This window comes from Lepidochelys olivacea, assembly GCF_965140295.1.
Source record: "Lepidochelys olivacea isolate rLepOli2 genome assembly, chromosome: 2".
Classification (NCBI taxonomy): Eukaryota; Metazoa; Chordata; order Testudines; family Cheloniidae; genus Lepidochelys; species Lepidochelys olivacea.
Window position 1 is genome coordinate 159,114,667 of NC_140412.1, and position 19,860 is coordinate 159,134,526.

Genomic DNA, 19,860 nt, shown 5'->3' on the forward strand with positions numbered 1-19,860 from the left:
CTACTAAATTTCAAAGCCCTGTTGCAAATCAGGGAGGCATTAGAGCCATTCAAAAACACAAAAAAAGTTGGACATCTTTTATAATGAGAAATATTTAATGAAAAGTATGAGTCCACCATAATGTAGGGATTGCTACTCCTCCTCGTATAATAGCCTCTTCTAGGGCTTTTTAAATATAATCGCAACATCATATTTTCACGGGTTTATAACTTATTTTAGCAAATGTGCTCCTAGCTAAAAGGCGAAATGCAAGGTATCTCCCTAATGAGCATTTTGTTTGAATTAAAAATGTAATTTGCCCATTTTAAATTTCAAGTATGGGGGGGGCTGTTTATTCTGATTTCTTTATTGACGTGTCTGCCACTAAAAGGCACCTATATTTTTATAGTGACATTTTGCAATTAACTAAATTAAATTAAATTAAATCTTTTTTTTTTTTTAAATAGTGGAGGTACTTGAGTTCTAAAAAGTAGGCCCAGGCAGTCTCAAGCTATGTCTGCACTACTAGTGCTAGACTGGCAGAGCTGCACTGCTGCAGCTATGCTACTGTAATGCTGTAGCGTACATTGCTTTCTACATTGACAGGAGGGATTTTTCCACAGATGTAGGTACCCACCTCCCTGAGTGGCGGTAGCTAGTCAACAGAATAATTCTTCCATTGGCCTAGCTGCATTTAAACCAGGGGTTAGGTTGACTTAACTTCAGCACGATGGGGTCTGAATTTTTGGAGTGATGTAGTTAGGTTAATCTAAGGCCTGAGAGCAGCACATCGTGCTGCCTTCAAGAGGATTAAAGTGCAAGTCCTGAGCTCAGCAGTTTTGCTCCTTGGGCTAGCTGAGACGGGGTCCTGGGAGCATTAGGAATTGCACTTAGCACTTCAAGGTGAGTACCTTGCATCAGTCTTGTGCAAATGAACCAGTGTGTCTAGACCAGGGGTTCTCAAACTTCATTGCACCGTGACCCCTTTCTGACAAAAAAAAAATTACTATATGACCCCAGAAAGGAGTCCACCTGAGCCCCACCGCCCTGAGCGGGGGTGTGGGGTGTGGGGCGGAGCTGGGGCCATGAGGGCTCTGGGCAGGGGGGCCTGTAACCTGAGCCCTACCACCTGGGCTCAGATTTGGGGTCAGGTTTTGGCCCTGGGCCCCAGCAAGTTTAAAGCCAGCCCTTGTGACCTAAGTTCCCTCTAAACTTCGCGGCCACACAGCTGACTATTAAGCCCCACGCAGGGGCTCAGGGCTGCAATGGTGAAAGAGGGCGGGGGGGGTCCTTTCTCCCTGCTGCAGCCCCAGGGCAGCCTGCACCCCCAAACCCCTCATCCCTGGCCCCACCCCAGAGCCCACACACCCCGCCCCAGCCCTGAGCCCCCTCCCACACCCCCAAACCCCTCATTCCTGGCCCCACCTCAGAGTCAATACCCCTTGCCAGAGCCCTCATCCCCCCCCACACCCCAACTCTCTGCCCCAGCCCTGAGCCTCCTCCCACACTCCAAATCCCTCAGCCCCACCCCCACCACATGAATTTTGTTATGTGCACCAATATGGAGGTGATGTGTCACACACAGCCTCCATTTTGGTGCACATAACAAAATTCATTCCGCACATGGACATAAAAAATTAGAGAGAACACTGCTGGCGACCCCATTAAAACGGGGTTGTGACTCACTTTGGAGTCCTGAACCACAGTTTGAGAACTGCTGGTCTAGAAGGACCAGGTTACTGTGCTGTGGGATCACAGAGGGGGAACTGAAGAACAAAATGGAAGTTTCCAGGTAACTTTCTACACAAAATGTAATGATGGATACTATGTTGTACCTACTTTTAAAAAGAAAGATTCTGTCACTTTGGTAATCTACTTAAAGGAATGGGACAGAGCCACTAAAATATCTAGTTACAGTTTATGGGTGTGCCTGAACTGAACCTCACATTTTCATAAAAGTTTGGGCAAAAAAAAGGGCTTAATCCCAGAAATTATTATTATTAATATTGTGGTAGAGCCTAGAGGCCTCAATCAGGATCCAATTTGACTAGAAGGGTGGTGAAGCACCTATGAGTTACCTAGGGAGGTGGTGGAATCTCCTTCCTTAGAGGTTTTTAAGACCTGGTTTGACAAAGCCCTGGCTGGGATGATTTAGTTGGTGTTGGTTCTACTTTGAGCAGGGGGTTGGAGTAGATGACCTCCTGAGGTCCCTTCCAACCCTGATATTCTATGATTCAATATGTGAGGAGCTGTGTGCACATATAATAAATAGGCAGTCCTTGAGCCAAAAAGTTTTCAGCCTAAGGCCTTGTCTACAGACAAAAATTGTACAGATTTTAACTAAGGCTATATCAACAGAAAAACTCCTTCTGTCTGTGTACTGTGTGTCTATACTAGGGCTGCAGTCAGGTCCACATCTTCTACCTCAAGGCCCTGCAGAGACTCCTTTAAGGCGCAGGTAGTCAGGCGTGGAGCGCGTTGACGCATGTCTTCCTCCGCCGCCTCTGAGGGTTCCGATATGACTGGCAGTCCTTATACCTCCATCCAATGGATCTTTCACAAGAGCTCTCTGAGCTGCCTGTCTTCTACTAGGACCTCCTCAGGACCTGGAAGCTGGTCTCCGTGGCGGCTGCCAAAAGGGAGGACCTCCTCACGGAGCCCCTGCTACACAACCCGCATCTCAGTGTGCAGGTGGCGGAGTCCCCCGTGGTGCGCCAGAGGTGTACCCGCCAGGATTGGAGACATTCTGGACTACAACCAGAGGAACTGGTTGGACCCCCTGGTGCTCAGCTGCTGTATGGGGCTCTCCACCCCTCACATCCTGCCGCGTATACTCAAGGAGGTGAGGCCAGTCTTACAGCCTCTAGGGCTTTCCTTTAGCGGGTCCTGGGAGAGGGTGCTCCCTGCTTTCCCCTCACCCCTGGCCCTCCGGACATCACCATCAGGCCCCTGCCCCGTGATCCTTCCCAGCCGCCCCCTCCTCATCTTACTGTATGTGTTTGTAAAGTGCTGGGTGTATATAAAGAATTATAAAATTGACTTCATAAGAATTTACGGTTGGTTCTTCCTTCAGTTACGTGCGTAAGATTTAAGGATGCTACCTGGAGTGTCACAAATTCACCAAATGACTGTTGCTGTGTTTTAACAATGCCCCATTTAGCAGTGAGTTTAACTATGCTCTCCCTGCCTCTCATTTATCTCCGTTACATTACAGTAATTTAAAAGTGCATGCAATTAATGTAGCATAGGAGACGAAAGTATTAGCAGAGTAATGCTTATTCAAATACTTGTCAGTTGTGTGTTTTTAACATGTATTTACCTGACATCTGATCTCTGATGATGGTGTATTCTGGAAACAACCCTGCCCAGAAATGATTTATACAAAGCAATTCAACTGCTTTCCCTGGTGTTTGCGCAGGTGCATTATCAAGTCAAGTTGCTAGAAACTGTGCCAATTATAGGGGGTTGTATTGTGCCTCTTATGCACTTTCTTATATTGGGGCAGGTGCAGAATGGCATGCCCCAAGTGAAGATCCAGGAGGAAATCTGCTTCCTGCAGGAGGAGCACACCTGCCACTATGCCCTTCAATGAGTGCAGCCTGCTTTCCCCTGCATGCCTGGCCTTTGCATTGGGGATGGGACCATGGTCCCACCTCTTCCTTATCCTCTTTTTGCAGTGTCCCGGGCACCAGGGAGCAGTCTCTGCACTAGACTGAAATCGTGCCCAGATATTTATTGTGCTGGGACTCAACAGGGAATGCTTTGCTTTCTCAACCCACAAAGAACCGCTGAGCATTATCTGGCCCAAAGGTATTCCTGAGGTAGCTATAATGCAGGGGTGGGCAAACTTTTTAGCCCGAGGGCCACATCGGGATTGCGAAACTGTATGGAGGGCTGGGTAGGGAAGGCTGTGCCGCCCCAAACAGCCTGGCCCCGGCCCCCACCCCCTATCCACCCCTCCCACTTCCTGCCCCCTGACTGCTCCCCTCAGAACCCCTGCCCCATCCTGCCCCCCTGAGACTCCACCCCCTATCCAACCCCCCCTGCTCCCTGTCCCCTGACGCCCCCCCCCCCCCCGACAGGCCTCCAGAACTCCCATGCCTATCCAACTGCTCCCTATCCCCTGACTGTTCCCTGGGACCCCTGCCCCTTATCCAGCCCCCTTATCATGCCGCTCAGAGCAGCAGGAGCTTGCAGCCCTGCCTCCCGGCCAAAGCCAGCCACACCACCGCGCTACCCAGCAGGAGCGGCAGGCCAAAGCGCTGGCAGCATGGCGAGCTGATGCTGTGGGGTAGGGGTCTAGTCTCTCCAGCCGGAAACTCAAGGGCTGGGCAGGACGGTCCCACAGGCCGTTGTTTGTCCACAACTGCTGTAATGTGTGGTATAAATATGTGGTAATTCTTATTTTATATACAAAGTCATGTCATATTGCCTTTAATTGTTTGGATGAGTGGTGCTTGTTTTAAAAGTGGCAAGCTGCATATGTAGACCCTAAAAAAGTTCACAAGGGGCTATAAAATGGTAACAGGAGCACTAGTATCTACATTTACTTGTATAAAGTCACTGCTGATTATAGAGAATGAAACACTGACTCTAGGGATGTTTGTAGCTATTCCTAAAAGTCAGAACATGCTTTTAAAATTACACTGCATGCTTTACATGATATTCTGATACACCACACTAGTAAAACCTTTGAGCACCGCAGCAAGTATTTAATCCTCAAAGAGGCCTTTCTAAAGCTTATTTCTGATAAGTGAACAGCCCTAACTAATTTAGGTGTGCATCTGTGTTTTTCATCAGCAGCAACAGTTGCCTAAAGCCACTGTAATCTGAAGAGAATGTGAAATGAAAAATACTCATACCTTGATTGCTATTAGCTGCCTGAGGTCCTCAGATTCAGGGTAATAGAATTGCCTCTAATACTAGGCTCTTATTACACAAAGTCTAGTTCTTAGGTTTTTGAATCAGATAACTTGCAAATTAGTTGCTAGGTGTTTTTGCAGGTTTACCATTGTTTTGGGTTAGGTGTCGGAGAAGCTTCCTTTTCTGATGGGAGAAGGTTTGCAATTTCAGCTTGAAGCGGAGTTTTGTTTTTAATATGAAAAGGGAAGCATGATGATCCTTTGGATTCCTGCAGGGCACTTAAGTGAGAGCAGCTATTGTTTCATGTTTTTGGAGGGAGGCACTCTGTTTTGGACTGATGGAGGAAGTTACATCAGCATGCATAATGAAGCAGTGGGAGAGCAACTTGTACTGTTTGGAAGTGGACACTCTCTGTTCTCACGGTCTGACAAGTGGCAGTGAAAAATGCTTCCTGAGAACATTTACTGTGTGTAAAACCACATGCAAAAGAGGAGAAGGAAAGCTAGAAAAAATGTCAAGTGAAATTATTAGAATGACATGGACTTCTGTACAGTTTGCATTGTCTTGACAAAGTGGATTTTATGGAATCATTTTTTACATTGAATTCAGAACAGAGGAAGTGTCAACATGAATCACCGAGCTACAGCTCTGAAGACAAGAGGTGATAATTATCTGAGCATAAAGGTATGTTGAACACAGAAACAGTGAGAATAGTAATAATGTGTATAGTCATAAAAAGTATGTTACAATAAAATGTTATGTTTATTGACATCAGTAACAGTTTTCTAATTATTTTGGAAAAGTAATCCAGAAGTTTTATATTTTACAAGTTCAGTTTTCCACTCCCATTGCAATCAGGAAAATGTAGACAAACCTGTCTAAAACTTTTTGAATATATATGACAAAGAAATATACATATGGATAAAGAGTAACTCAGTGCTTTGAGGTTAGCTACATGGGAGAAAGCAATATATGTGAAAATAAGACTGATTTTAACTCTTTCTCATCTGCTAACTCAGGCAGTGGTGATAAATTGTTCTTCAGCTCAGAACTGTGTAAAATGAACTTAACAAACTGCTTCTCACTGTGGGAGAAATGGAATTTATTGCCTTAAGAATATGGGCAGTGGCTTATATGTAGGAATGTCTGTTGGCTTAAAGAATGGGCATGGCTTAGTAAAACAAAACAATCTTTTCAGTTTCAGATAAAAGTGACAGAAGCTGCTTTGTGTTTTTATGTGAATTGTTAAAATGTGTTGACTTGTCTGATTCAGCTTTTACTGAGAAAATTAAATTGAGTGTGTTCCATTTGGCAAGTCTACTTCTACTACTCAGCAATACTTCAAATCACACTTGATAGTTTGATGTAGTTAATTCAGAATAAAAGTGCATTAAAAGATTTGCAATTACAGAGAGGGGAAACTTCATGATTTTAAAGCTTATAAATCAGATGTGTTAATCAAGATAATATCTGAAGTAATATTCGTTTAGAAATAATGATAATGTTCTTAGGATAGAAACATTTTGTATGTTCTAAAAGGGAAGTTGAAAATATATATCAGTAGGTTTGGGACTTGTGAGCATTTGTAGTACAGATATATGCATTGCAATATTTGTCTCATGAGGATGCTTTGTAATAAGTTCTATTCATACATAATTTGCCTAGTGTTAGCTGATTACGATTATATCAAAGCACAATTACCACTATAAATGTTCATTGTTTATCACTTACTGTGATGCTGTATTACTGCTTAAGCTGTAAAGCTGAAACCAAATTAAAATTCACAGTCAACATTTGTTGGAAGGAACCCACTAAGTTAGTAAGTTCTCTCACCATCAGACCCAATGTGTATTTTTCTTGTTATATAACGCTATACGGAAAAATCCACCAGTTTCTGAATCATATGCTTTTTTTATACACTAGCCAAATGTTCGATACATTAGGATTTTAAAGCATATGTGGAATGTTTCCAATGGGTCACAGCAAAGTTCAGCAGCTTTGACCTCAGTCAGGTACACAATGAAAGAGATAACAGTTCTTCAGCTTGATATGTCAATCTATTATTGTCTCCCAAAGTAAGAAATGCATTCAGACTAGCACTTTATAGTCCAATGGTTTTAGTCTTTGTGCATCTGGTTAAAAATTTGGTTTAGCACTTTCTGTATGTGACACAACAGTTAATACTCATTTTGCTTGAAGTAGCTACTGAATACTTTATTTTTTGTTTAATGACAGGTTTCAGAGTAACAGCCGTGTTAGTTATTTATGCATCTGAGGAAGTGAGCTGTAGCTCACGAAAGCTTATGCTCTAATAAATTGGTTAGTCTCTAAGGTGCCACAAGTCCTCCTTTTTTTATTTTTTGTTGAGCTTAAAGGAGGTCAGACAAGACAAAAATAATTAACAGCTCATTTGACTTTGGGCTTGAATCAACAGGTGGGCACAACTTTGTTCCTATTGCCCAATGATCTACAGTCCTTTAGATACCATTGTGTAGTGAGTGGATGTTTGCAAGTACGATTAAGATTTTGATATGAAATGGAGTTCTATTTTTGCTGCTTCTGCGCCAAGAAAAGTAACCTTTGTCCTCCCTTAACAGTAAGATTAGGTAGGTCAAACAAAGGACAGAAGATCTAAATCTAATTTTATCTTTTAAATAATTATATTTTGGTTTCTTGAAACTGATACTGCTAGCAATACTGTACCTTGAATAGATATTTTCAGATATTTAATTTACTTGTGCATATAATATGGTAAAATGATAAAGCAAACGTTCAAAATGTGTATATTTTAAAAAAAATTATTTAAAATGTAGGCTTTATCTTTAGCCATTCTTTTTTTTTTTTTTAAGGATTTGAATGTGCCAAAATGTATTCTAGTGTTTTGTTTTGTTTTTTTTAAAGAACAAAGCAGAAATCAAACTTTGTATTTCTTTTGGCTCAGGGGACCTTTCCTTTGGCAAGTATGATCTCAAGATTAAACTGCTCTGTCTGTTTTAAAGGTTCGCAAATTATTTAATTGCCAGCAAAAATTATAGCATCATGATTAACTCTTCGGGATAAATTTGGACTGTAAGGCTTTGTCTACACTACCCAACTTTTAGCGACACACCTATTGCTAAAGGTGCAGGGTGTAGCTGCTGTTAATCAGCAGGACAGAGCTGTCCCGCTGACCAAAAAAAAAAAAAGTTCCACCCTCAATGAATGGCAGCAGCTTTGTAGGAGAGTGCTCCCACGAACAAAGCGCTGTTCACACCAGGACTTTTGTCGGGAAAACTTTTGTCGTTCAGGGTGTGTGGTTTTTTAACATCCCTGAATGGCAAAAGATTTCCGGACAAAGTTCCAGTGTGGCTGTTCTTGGGGGCCTGGGACCTCTGAGGTAGGCACAGTGTATCAAGGAGCACCTGGGAATGTATTGTCTGGGCAGCCTGTGCTATACTTTTTTGGCAAACTGTTCTGTTTCTTTTACACCAGTGTAAATCTGAAGTAACTTTTTGACTTAAATGGAATTACTCCAGATTTATTGCAGTGTAAATGAGAGCAGCATTTGGCTCTTTGAAAGGCTTCAGTGTTTGTTCCTCTGCACTGTACTGGATCACCTGGCCAGTGTAAAGGGTGTATTCCCATGGTTCTCAACTTATTACACATTGTGGGAAGCATATGCAGCCCACAATGTGTTACCTGGACTGCAGGGGCTAGGTGGCAGGGCAGCGGCAACCCAGAGCCTGATGTTGGACCCTGGCCAGCTGCCCTGGACCCCGCTACAGACCCCTACCACATGGCTGTCCTGGGCTCCTGACCCCGCGGGGCTGGCCAGGAGCCCCGGACCCCAGACTGGCAGCCCCGCCCCCACTGAGCAGCTCAGCACACAGCTGAGCTGGGCCACAGCTGTGTGCTAATCGGGCTGCATGCGGTTTGAGAACCACTGGTTTATACTCAGGCTATATCTACATTTACAGTCTTACAGTGGCACAGCTGTACCGATATAGCTGTGCCTCTGTAAAAGCACTCATGTAGCCGCCTTGTGCTGACACAAGAGAGATCTCCCGTCGACATAATAAAACCAGCTCAATGAGTGGCGGTAGCTGTGGCGGTGGGAGAGCATTTCCCGCTGCCATAGCGCACTACACACGAGCACTTATGCTGGCAAAATGTGTGTCGTTCTGGGATGGTTTTTTGGTTTGTTTTTCAGACCCCTTGAGTGACAAATGTTTTGCCGACATAAGTGCTAATATAGACATGGCATCAGATTCTGCCCTCGCCCCTCCCTGTCTCTTTGTGGAGGCTGGCTCCACTTTGGCCCCAGGCTCAAGCAGCCATTTTGTTCAGGGAAGGGAAAAAGTATGATTACAAGCAGCTCCAGCAGGAAGAGGGGAGAGGTGCTTGCACCATCCCTCATGTCCCCACTGCCTGCCTAGACAGAGCTGGCCAGAATATAGCCATTTAGATTTGACACCACAGATAGTAAATATAGTCTATAGACCACCTAATGAATGCCTTTCACACACATACATACTATAGGGTAATACTTAAATTAGTTAGGACGGTGTGACCCTGGGTAAATCACTATCCTCTCTGGGCCTCAGTTTCCTTATCTGTAAAATGGGGTTAACAAAACTTACTCTGGGTATTGTGATATTAATCAGTTAACATTTGTGCTGTGCTTTGAGACTCCATTGGAAACAGTTGTAGAAGTGCTATTGTTCAAGTTTCAATTAGTTGAACTTCAAACAATTGAGATAAATACAGGGGATACTATTTTCAGGATTCTCACTTTGATGACATAGAAGAGTTCTTGGTAGACTATAAATATATTTTTAAAATTAATGTATTTTAATGAGGCAAGGTTGCTGAGGTAATATCTTTTATTGGAGCAACTTTTGTTGGCAAGAGAAGTTGGCCCAATAAAAGATATTATCTTACCCACCTTGCCTCTCCTAATAGGAGATAATTGCCGTGGCCAGAGACCATCTGACTTTTTTTTTTTTAAACCTTTATTTTGCCTCCAGACAGAACTACATTAAATGTTAAAACCATTGATTAGAAGGGCTGGCTTTGCAAAGGAGTTGTCATTTAGCATGGCTGGCCTTAAGGTGCAAGAAATAAAATTGTCTTTTGAAGACCTCTAAGCTTTTTTAACATTTGGCATTTGATAGCTGGAAATAAAATTACTTGTATATGTTGCACTCAAAGTGGTATTTAGTATTTTCAGTAACAGAGCAGCCAAAAAGTGTAGAAACTGTAAATAACAATTCACATTTTTGTGTGTGTGTTTCCAAATACCACTATTCTTTTTCCTTCATACCCACTACAGGGGCCAACATTTGGAATCTTCCTCTTGCCAAGATTCCTGTAAACCTAATTCTGTTGAAAGAGCACAAGAGGAAAATGGAGAGTGGCTTTGTGTGTTCTCTAAACTGTCAGAGGTCCCAAGCAGAGAAATCTTGAAGATCTTGTAGCCATTGCAGAGGCCCAGGCCATGAATACAGACACCTGTGTTGTTCTCTAGGTCTCTCCCATGGCAACATGGGGTGCTCCTATTGATTTTCTGACCATACCTGGGCTGAAACCCCACATGATAGCACATTGATGGTCTGTGCAAAGGACAATGTTGACACTGTCAGTCTTCTCATATGCTGGGCAATCCCTGTGATTTACGGTGTGGTGATGTTGCAGGAAGTGGCTCTCCACAGGCCACGCTCACTCCCAGTTCTGCCACATTCCTCCCTCTCCCAAAACAAGGAGCCCAAAATACAGAAAAATATGTCTTCCATAGAATTGGCGGGAGTGGGAGATGATGGTATGTTCGCACCTTCTTGGCAGTCTCAACGGGTTTGGGTCATTTGGGCTAGAACGGGCCATTTTGATGTTTTCACATGGATAAAGATGAAGTAACAACACTTCTCTGGTAAGGCAGAATTCAATGGATTACTGATTAAGTGTCTCTAACCACCTTGATATGCAGAAGATGGTCACCCATATGTTTTACCTCACTACTCAATTCCAACACTGAAAGTTTAGGCCTGGCTAGCTGGAAAAGAGATTTAAAGTTCTTTCAGTTGCTTACAGGAGCCCTGTCTAGCTCAGTAATGACTGAAAACTATTACTGTCTGATGATGGTCTGTTGGCCTATGTAGCATGAAATGATAGTCTCAGTCCATCTCCTGGTGGAGACATATCCACATTGCAAAATTTGCCCCACCTCAGCAGTCTCAAATTAGATTTGTGTGCCACACAGAAACTAGGACATCCAATGTTTTGCGCTCAAAATGTTGGATATGGTTGAAACCATTTTGAAAATTTGGGCCCAGTTACTTGCATATTGTGGATTGTACCTTTGAAAGATGATCCAGTTTTCCTCACTGAACATGAGTTTAAATCTGCCAGGTGATCATTTTACAGAAAAAATTAAATCCAGCAGGTCATTTTCTATGAGAGGCCCTCAGCTTTGAAGATCACTTGTTCCTTGGTCCAGAATAAACAGTATTCGTTGACCTTCAAGGCATGCTTCAAGACCTGTCTTTTTACCTAGGGTTTTGGGCCTGATAATGCTGCTCATTGTGAGTTAAGATGGGTATTGTTGGAGGCCTGATGGATGTACATATTTTCAGGTTTGTATTTTGTTAATGTATTTTTAAAATTATGTCTGTTTCTTTTTGTTACATAAATCTATAAAAAATAAGTAAGATGAAAAATTGATTTAAGTGAATCGTGTAATACAAATAAACTAAGAACAGATAGATGAGGAGGGAAGCTCTTGGACTGCTTGTTCAGAATGAGTAAGATCCCTATTCGGAGATTAAAAACCACCTCTGTTTTGTCAGGTCTAAGATTCAGTCTGCAGCCAGAACACAGTAAACCCTAACAGACACCAAGTGATGAGAGCAATGAAAAATGCTAGAACAACTGAGGAAAATAAAGAGTGATTTTACTCTTAATTCTACCCCCTGCCCTGCCCCCCCAAAAAAGTCATATCAATCTATCTCTCATCCTCTGAATTTAAGAACCATGCATTCTCTTGCTGTAGGTGCTCTTATTACAGTAACTCTCTGATGAGCACAACTTTTCTGAACGTCATTGAAGAGTATTCAGAGTTAATAAATTTGTAATATATTTTGACAGTCAAGCTATTGGGAGTCCATTCAAATGATTTTAATATTGAATTTATCTGTAAGATGAAGAATCAAGCACTTGCTGAGAGTCCTTAACTAAGAATCAGCATTTTAAGTCTGAATGAGATAACGGTGGTAAAATAATATTTAAATGTAATTCTTGCGGTCTTATTTAAGCTTGTATTGTTCATTACACAGACTGAAGTAATGTCCAACATGTCCAGGTGTTTCCTTTAAAAGCAAAAGCTGGCCAAAATGATTCTTTTTTCTTGGCACTTTATGGTCATTCAACCTTTTCTTCTATTGAAGAGACAACACAGCCACAACAATCTGTATAGTTGGGACTGCATCTGCTTTGCCCATTTGTTTTGTGTGTTGAAGTTCGCCTCCTCCGTTTAATTATTGGCATAAATAAGAGTTTTAGTTATGGGCAAACTTCAGGTGTTTTATTTTGGACAAACCCCAAAGAACTGACCGCTCATCTGAACCTTCTGAAGTCTCCTCCCTGCCAAACCCTATCTTCATTCATATGCTTTCTTCAATTCCTGCCACCTTATCCAGATTCCTAAAGCTAGTAACTCCCCTTTTTATCACCCTAATATTCACCCACCTACACACCTTTGTGTTTGTCTGGTGAAGTCCATTGTGAGGGCTCAACAGATCTCGCAGACTGTGCTCACCCAGCTGCTATCATAAAATTCTGTGCATTCTAGGGCTTCATAGGTCAGGGGGTGTTCTACACACTGTTCATTCTGCAAGTCCTAAGGTGAGATACAGAGCTGGCAAAACTTGGCTCCCACTTTCTTCTCTCCCTCTGTGCGTCCCTTCCTGGCCCTGCTTCATTCTTAGCCCTTCCTTGCCCTCCTCAACTCTCTGCTGCCTACCGTTGCAGCCTTAGTACTCATTTTTTTGCCCCAGCCGGAGCAGCAGCTGTGAGCCACTTCTGCTCTGCTGTTTCCTGGAGGAAATAGGACCCAGCAGTGAGGGACACTTTGGGCATGTAAATTAAAGGAGGAGGGAGAGACAGGGGTCAGGGTGAGCTGCTGCCAAGAATCCTGGTTGGCCCCTCCCCCCAACAGTGACAGACCATTCCTTTTCCTTATGATAGCACATCCCAGAACTGTAAGATCATAGAGCCCTGACACAGGAAGCAGTGCACTAAGGATCAAGTTGCCTGGCCCAGCCTCAGTGGAACTGAAGGAGCACTTTGGCTGGCCAGACGGGACAGCCCTCTGAAAATCAAGGCATTGCACTTTGCCTGGGTGGTCCACCAGTGACCTACCTTGAATGTGAGAAAACATTTTTCCTGGGTCTGTAAATTGGACCCACCCAATGTACTTTAAGCTCTTAAAATAGGCAACTGTAATTCAAGAGATATGAGATTCCTATCAACTGTGTGTCTGCCTCCCCTTAAAAAAACACTGTTTCAGGATGTGGCTGAAACAGTCAATCTTATTTAATTAAAAAAATATTTTTGTTTTACTCCCTGAGAGAATTGCACATACATCAATTCAGAGGATTTATGAGTAAGATAAGGACAATTCAGCGGATTTGCCCCTTGGACACTGGAGGCAAGGGCCGTACTTCCCTTTGCAGAGAGAAAAAACTCCCTTTCTGGTGTATAATCCATTAGAATTGAGATTACAAAGATTGAACAACTCCCTCAGTAAGTCTGAAATTGGGGCTTTTTCTAAAAGTAATACTAAAACTCGTGATAGTTTGAGGGTTATGCAGAAATGTACATAGTCCTTTCTGCCAGCCCTCACCAAGTCCAACTGCTAGGATGCAGTGTCTCTTCTGCTAATACTCTACCTAAAGATCTATTTCTTGCTCTCTTTCTCTCTCTCACACACACACGGATAGGGGAAAAGGTGACCCTGTTCTTGCGAGGGTGAGTTAGCTGATGCAAGGTTTTTGGACACATCTGGAAAGGAAGGGCAGCTCCATAGGATTTGAGCAAATTCTAATGTAGAGGGCAGTAATTTCTTCAGGTTGGCCAGCAAACTACATGAAAGAAGATTGTATTGTTCAGTCTCCCAGCATTTTACATGAGGAAAAATTACTACAATCATCCAATTATTGTTTTAAGTATGTTTTTTAGTTTGTTTAGTTTAGTTTGGCTGATTTTATGTTTTTGCGGTAATGAAGATATCCCAGTCCCATTCTAAAGTCAGGATTTCCTCTACTGTTGGAAAAATCTAATTTGGGATGGTAGCTTTGGTCAATGCTGCTGTTTGTCCCAAGTAAAGTTTACAGTTTGTCTCTAGTTTTTGAAGGTTTGTAAGAAGGGGTTTATGAAAAGCAGGCATATCAGCTTTTGCACAGTTCAGACCACATTGCTGGGTGAGATGGATATATTTTTGTCTTGCATCCTCCATATGCAATTAACTATATTCATCATATAGTTTGAGAGACTTTCAGATAGAATCCTCATAGCACATCAGGATTTGGTTTAGTGTTTTTAAAAGTCTTTCCTCACCTCCTTTGCTGCTTGTGGATGCAGTTTTATTGCATCTTCTCGTAGAGTTCTCAAGTTCTATTGAGAAAGTTTTACAAAATTACAGAGACCCTTTGCTATGCAGTGCAGGTGGTAGCAATTTGTAGTCAATGGGGAGGAGTGGAGAGCAACAGTCCGTTACATCCTTCTCTCCAAATCCTGGACACTGCAGCAGTCTCCCTGGTGGGCCTGGGCTCTTCAACTTTTGGTTGGAGCCTGGGAAGGAACTGCTGTCTGTGGTCTGCTTGTCTCAAGTCTGAGCAGATTGAACATTGGAAAGTTGTACCAGCAGATGGATGTAGCCACCACTGAGACGTTTGCCTCCAGCCCAGCTACCGTACTGTGGGGGAACCGTGGCATACTGAGGAAGGGAGGAAAGACACTGTGTAGAGGCACTGAGTTCTCTGCACATAAGCTCCTGCTGTCTGTATCTGTCATGAGATTTTAACCCATCTGCTGGCTTAGGGGCTCCTAGTTTCAGGAAGGAATGAGAGACAGTAAATGCTCCCCAAGCCTCAGTGAAACGAGGAAGGAAAAATCTGAGAATGGAAATTTGTGAAGTTTCCAGCCCTCTTCATGGGATAACTCAGGCTGATGCATGTGGCCCAATAAGTGAAATGATCAGTTAACACAACTAATGTAACAGAGAAACAAATGTAGAACTATGGGTATGTCTGCACTGTCCCTGGGAGTGAGCCTCCCAGCCGGGATAGACAGACTGAGCTAGTGTGCTAAAAATAGCAGTGTGGATGTTGTAGTTTGGGTTGCAGCTCTGACTTTCAAACCCACCTGACTCCCTAGACTTGAGAGCCTGAGCTCCAAGCCCAAGCTACAATGTCCACACTGGTACTTTTAGCGCACTAGCTCAAGTCCTACTAGTGTGAGTCTGTCTACCCAGGCTGGGAGGCTTGCTCCCAGCTGCAGTGTAGACATACCCTAAACGGTTATTAGGAAAGGAGAAATAATGTGCAAAAATACAATGCAACCAGCTCTGAAGAAAAGACTAAACTTAACAGCCCCAAGCACAAAAGAAAAAGTTCATGACTTGCTCTCCTGAGACTCAAGATGTTCAGATATGACCCTTCTGTGACTCTGCCTATGTATCCTTTTTCTCCAGCTGCTGACTTTTCAAAGCTGATAGTGAAATATACATTGTTGAGCAAGATCTGACCTCGAGCTAATTAAGTTCTTTCCAGTTCTGATTTTATTGTTTTTATGATATAAGGAAAGCTTAAAATTCTGGGGCTTTCCCTCATTCTCTGACAGCTAAATTTGCCTTTTTTGTCATTTGAACTACCAATTGCTATTTCTTCATCTTGTAGGCTTAGAGAACGGGGACTTTTTTTTAATAAACTATCCTTTCTGAATTTCCATTCAGAGATGGATAATGTAAGATATATCACTATTCTCTCCTTGTTCTTTGGGTGGATTTTCAACATACTTGCAGAAGTAGTATTTCTGTTATTCTTTTGTCTAAAACTCTGTGTGGGGATTCCCAAGGGGGATGTGAACATTCTCTCCAGAGAAGGTTTTTCAGATGTGCCAAGAGCTTCTGTTTATATTTATCATGTGTTTTATATAATCTGTCTTGTGGTTAATAAAGTAACTATTTCACTTTCTCTTCTTGAGGTCAAAGAGCTTCTTAATGCCATTAGGCATCTTTCTGGAAATTATGAAGTAATTAATCTGCTTTTTAGTTCCTGCAAAAGTTCATCAGATACTGCTTAATAAACAGATGCCATTTTAGGTGGAAAGCAGCTAAGAGGCTGTGGCTGATCAGATTTTATTTTCCCTGTGCTCTTTTTTTTTTTTTTTTAAATCTCTTGAGGCCCTTTTTGTTCTAAGGAATCTTACATAGCTTCAAGTAAAAATGCATAATTGTTTACCACTGCAGTTTGGGACCTAATGTAACTGATCTTAATCAAGCTATGTGTCTTAAATAAGCCCATCACTCTGGGATATGAGCATGAGTCATATTTACTGTTCTAAACTCTCCTTTCAACAGTGCTACCTACAGGAGGCAACTGTGAGAATTCTCTAGCCATGCTGCTAGCTGCAGCCGATCAATCGAATCTGTATTACAATACATTGCCACACGGTGGGCCAGATTCTGATTGGCCCCTATGTGGGTGGATAGTGGTTGAGATGCTGCAAGGAGCCTCCTCTCCCCTTTGCCTGGGTAAGGGGCAGGCAGAATTCCAGTCCCTGTGCTCAGAGGAGCACAGAGCTGGTCCATCCTGCCCCAAAGTGGGAATGCAAAAGGTCGTGGCAGGGCTATCTTACCTCCACAGACATTGGACAAAAGAGTGAGTTGGCTGCCCAGAGGTAAATAAGTTCCACTCTACAAAGAGGTGCAGTAGCAGGTTTGCAGCCTATGCCCCTGCCTACGAGACATTTTGGTGGATGGTGCTGCCCCCCACCCGCACTGGGGAGCAGAGCCATATCCAACTGTCCTATGGACTGTGCCTAAAGGTCAGAATCCTGCCTTGCATTAGCACTGTGGCAGTGTACTGCATGCTGTGGGATGGTTGCAGGAAAGGTGTAAATGAACTCCGCCGAACTTGCTTCAATCTAGCGGTGCACTCTTTTAAATATGTTAAATAAAACCAATATTTTGACAATCAACCTTTCTTCCCATTAGACAATAACCAATTGTGAAAAGGCTGTTATCTGTTTATAAAGTGTTCGGTTACCAAAGCCTGCTAGAGCTGTTAGTTCTCATGACAGTATAACATGTGGATATGGCTACACGGTAGCTGGGAGCGTGCCTCCCAGTGTGGGTAGACAGATATGTGCCAGCTCTGCGAAAGCTAGTGGGATAAAAATAGCAGTGTGGCCGTGGCGGCCCAGGCAGCAGCTCAAACTAGACACCTGAGTACACACCCAGAAGTTAGGTGGGATTATAATTGGGTGGCTAGCCTCTGCTGCCACGGCCACTCTGTTTTTGTTTTCGTGTCTGTCTGCCTGCCCTGCGGAGCAGTCTCCCAGCTTCTGAAAGTGCGGGGTGCACTGCGGGGCCAGGACAGCCCCTACAGGGGGTGAGGAGGGACCGCCATACTTTCAGCCCCCAGACCTGCTCCGCCTCCAGGCCCAGCTCCGCCCTAACTCCCTCTGCCCCCTGCTCTGACCCCATACCAACTCCAACCCCAGCCACAACTCCACAGCGCCACCCGCTCCAGCCCCAGGCCCAGCCTGGTTCTGCTGTCATTCCCTCCCACCCCTCAACCAGCGTGGACTCCAGCCACAGCTCCTCCTCATCCCCAGTTCTGCCCCATCTCTGCCTTCAGCCCAGACTCCTCTGCTGAGGAAGCCTGTGAAATAATGGAGGGGGGGCACAGACAGATTGCATTAGTGGTAAGTGGGGGCACGGCGCATGACTGTAGAAGTTTGAGTGCCATTGAGGTAGACAATGCCCTGTGTGGATCTCAGCCACTGTCTAATATGGGTCTCAATATTATGGGGGGAAGGATCTGGGACCTATTGGAATGCCATCTCAACGGATGGTTTTGGGCTGTTACAGATTTTAAGGAATCATAGATTTGTGTTTATTTCTTGTGGAAGGCACCCAGATTCTACAGTGATGAACAACATTATAAAAAGCTTGTTAGAGAACATCAGGTTGGTGGGAGGAGGCTCCTTATCTAAACTCATCGAAATCAGAGAAAAAGGACTGAGGGTTGAGCAAAGGTTCAGGGAAGTTATTAACTCTTTGAACCATTTTGCCCAGCCCTACCCTACATTTTCCCTGTTAACAGCTGACCTGTAACTGGATCAGAATAACCCTTTCACTTGCTGGTTTTATAAATCAATGAAGACTAAAGACATACTTGTACACGGGACACTTACAAAACTGCTAACAAGTCTGGACTGGACAGTGTAATTCTAGTTAAAAACAACAGTAAGAATAAATCAAGGAGACCTTATTGTTTTGTTGTGGAAAGCCAGGTTCCTACATGAATTCCTTCAATACTTTTTCTTGGTATTTTAGTATATAGTTATGACCAGCAACTTGTCCTTCTTTCTTCCTCTGCAGAAGGATTTGCAATTTTCTCTAGTGCCACCCCATAGTTACAGGTTGTATTTTTGACACATAAAACAACTTTCACAGCAGCAATTACTTATTTGAAACATTGACCGCTGTATTACTAAGAATGTTTTTAATAGCTTTAGTTTTGAAAATTCAAAAGAATATAAGAATTTAAGACTAAGAAATACTTAGAACATAGTGGGTATAAGATTAGTTGAATAAAACCTCAGAGCCATCTACCAAATTCTTAAAATAAAAATCTTGAATATTTGAGTTGAGTTGAGAAGGCAATATTGCTGGGACAAGATAGGATGTCTAAGATCGAGAGAACTAAATTTCTGAACATATATATACTGTATAGTAAGAACTACATTGATCATCCTGTAGTGTGTTTTTTATGGTACAGCCTGAAAGTGTATAATATTCAGGAAGGCAAGTATGATGATACACAGACAGAGATGTCGCTGCATGGTTTCATACTTTAAGCTGATGAATCAGTTTAGCATCCATTATTCCAGAGTACTATTCATCATGTCTGACTCAGACTTTAAAGGTCAACTATAAGTCACTAGGTTCTTAAGAAAAGTGCAATATTTCATGTATAATTTCAATAATGCTGTATTTCCCCCCACCTTCACCCTTTATTGAAGAAAACAGATGCCATTGATTTCCACTCCTGCTCACTCAAGAATGTGTAATTTTTAACCACACAGTTGTAACTAAATTTGTGATACAGTCTACCATTACCATGGCACATGAATAAGAAGCATGAAAAAGCTGACTCTTTATTTATTCTTCTTATGAATACAAACACAAAAGGTCAAACCTGCAGCTCTTAATCATTCCACGCTCCATGATGTTAACAGGACTTTCATCAGATTACAGGCTGAGTAAAGACAGCAAAATTTGTCCCATATTCTTTTAAGATTTTCATACAGTCCTCAAGCAATAGCTATAGTGAATGTTCTGAATGTATATTTTTTAAAACGATAATCTGTTTTAAAGGCCTATGTTTTCAGTGCTCAAGCTTTGTGTTTAACAAGTTTCTATTTTCTTTAATAGCTTGCATCGGCTAATTTAATGCAATGAGATGGAGAAGTTGGTTTAAAAAGTTGAGTGACTAATTAGTAGCTTACTGGGAAAATTATACTTGAAAGGTACTGAACAGATGATAAAGCCTATTTTGGAGACTTGATAAACCAGGTGTGTTTCTTACAGACTAGATACAAGGCAGACTCTGGCAAAGGATTTAATAATCTATTTTGTCTTTGAAAACAGTTTGTTTTGGCTGGGTTTAAAAGTGAAGCTGGCAAGGAGGCAGGGCAGCACATCTTTCACACAGGATGGTCTTTTTTTCTCACAACACCTAATGGGAATGCATTTGG

General features: G+C 42.7%; 1 protein-coding gene across 3 annotated transcripts in view; it reads left to right on the forward strand.

Moving 5' to 3' along the window:
* The first annotated feature begins 5,266 nt into the window (after positions 1 to 5,266).
* PLEKHG4B (pleckstrin homology and RhoGEF domain containing G4B) overlaps positions 5,267 to 19,860 on the forward strand; it is a 133,418-nt gene continuing 118,824 nt past the window's right edge. For all 3 annotated transcript variants that reach the window (XM_084619709.1, XM_084619711.1, XM_084619710.1), the window contains exon 1: positions 5,267 to 5,526. In XM_084619709.1, the coding sequence (XP_084475835.1) occupies positions 5,470 to 5,526 (57 nt within the window). In that variant the 5' untranslated portion in view covers positions 5,267 to 5,469. The remainder of the gene's footprint in view (positions 5,527 to 19,860) is intronic.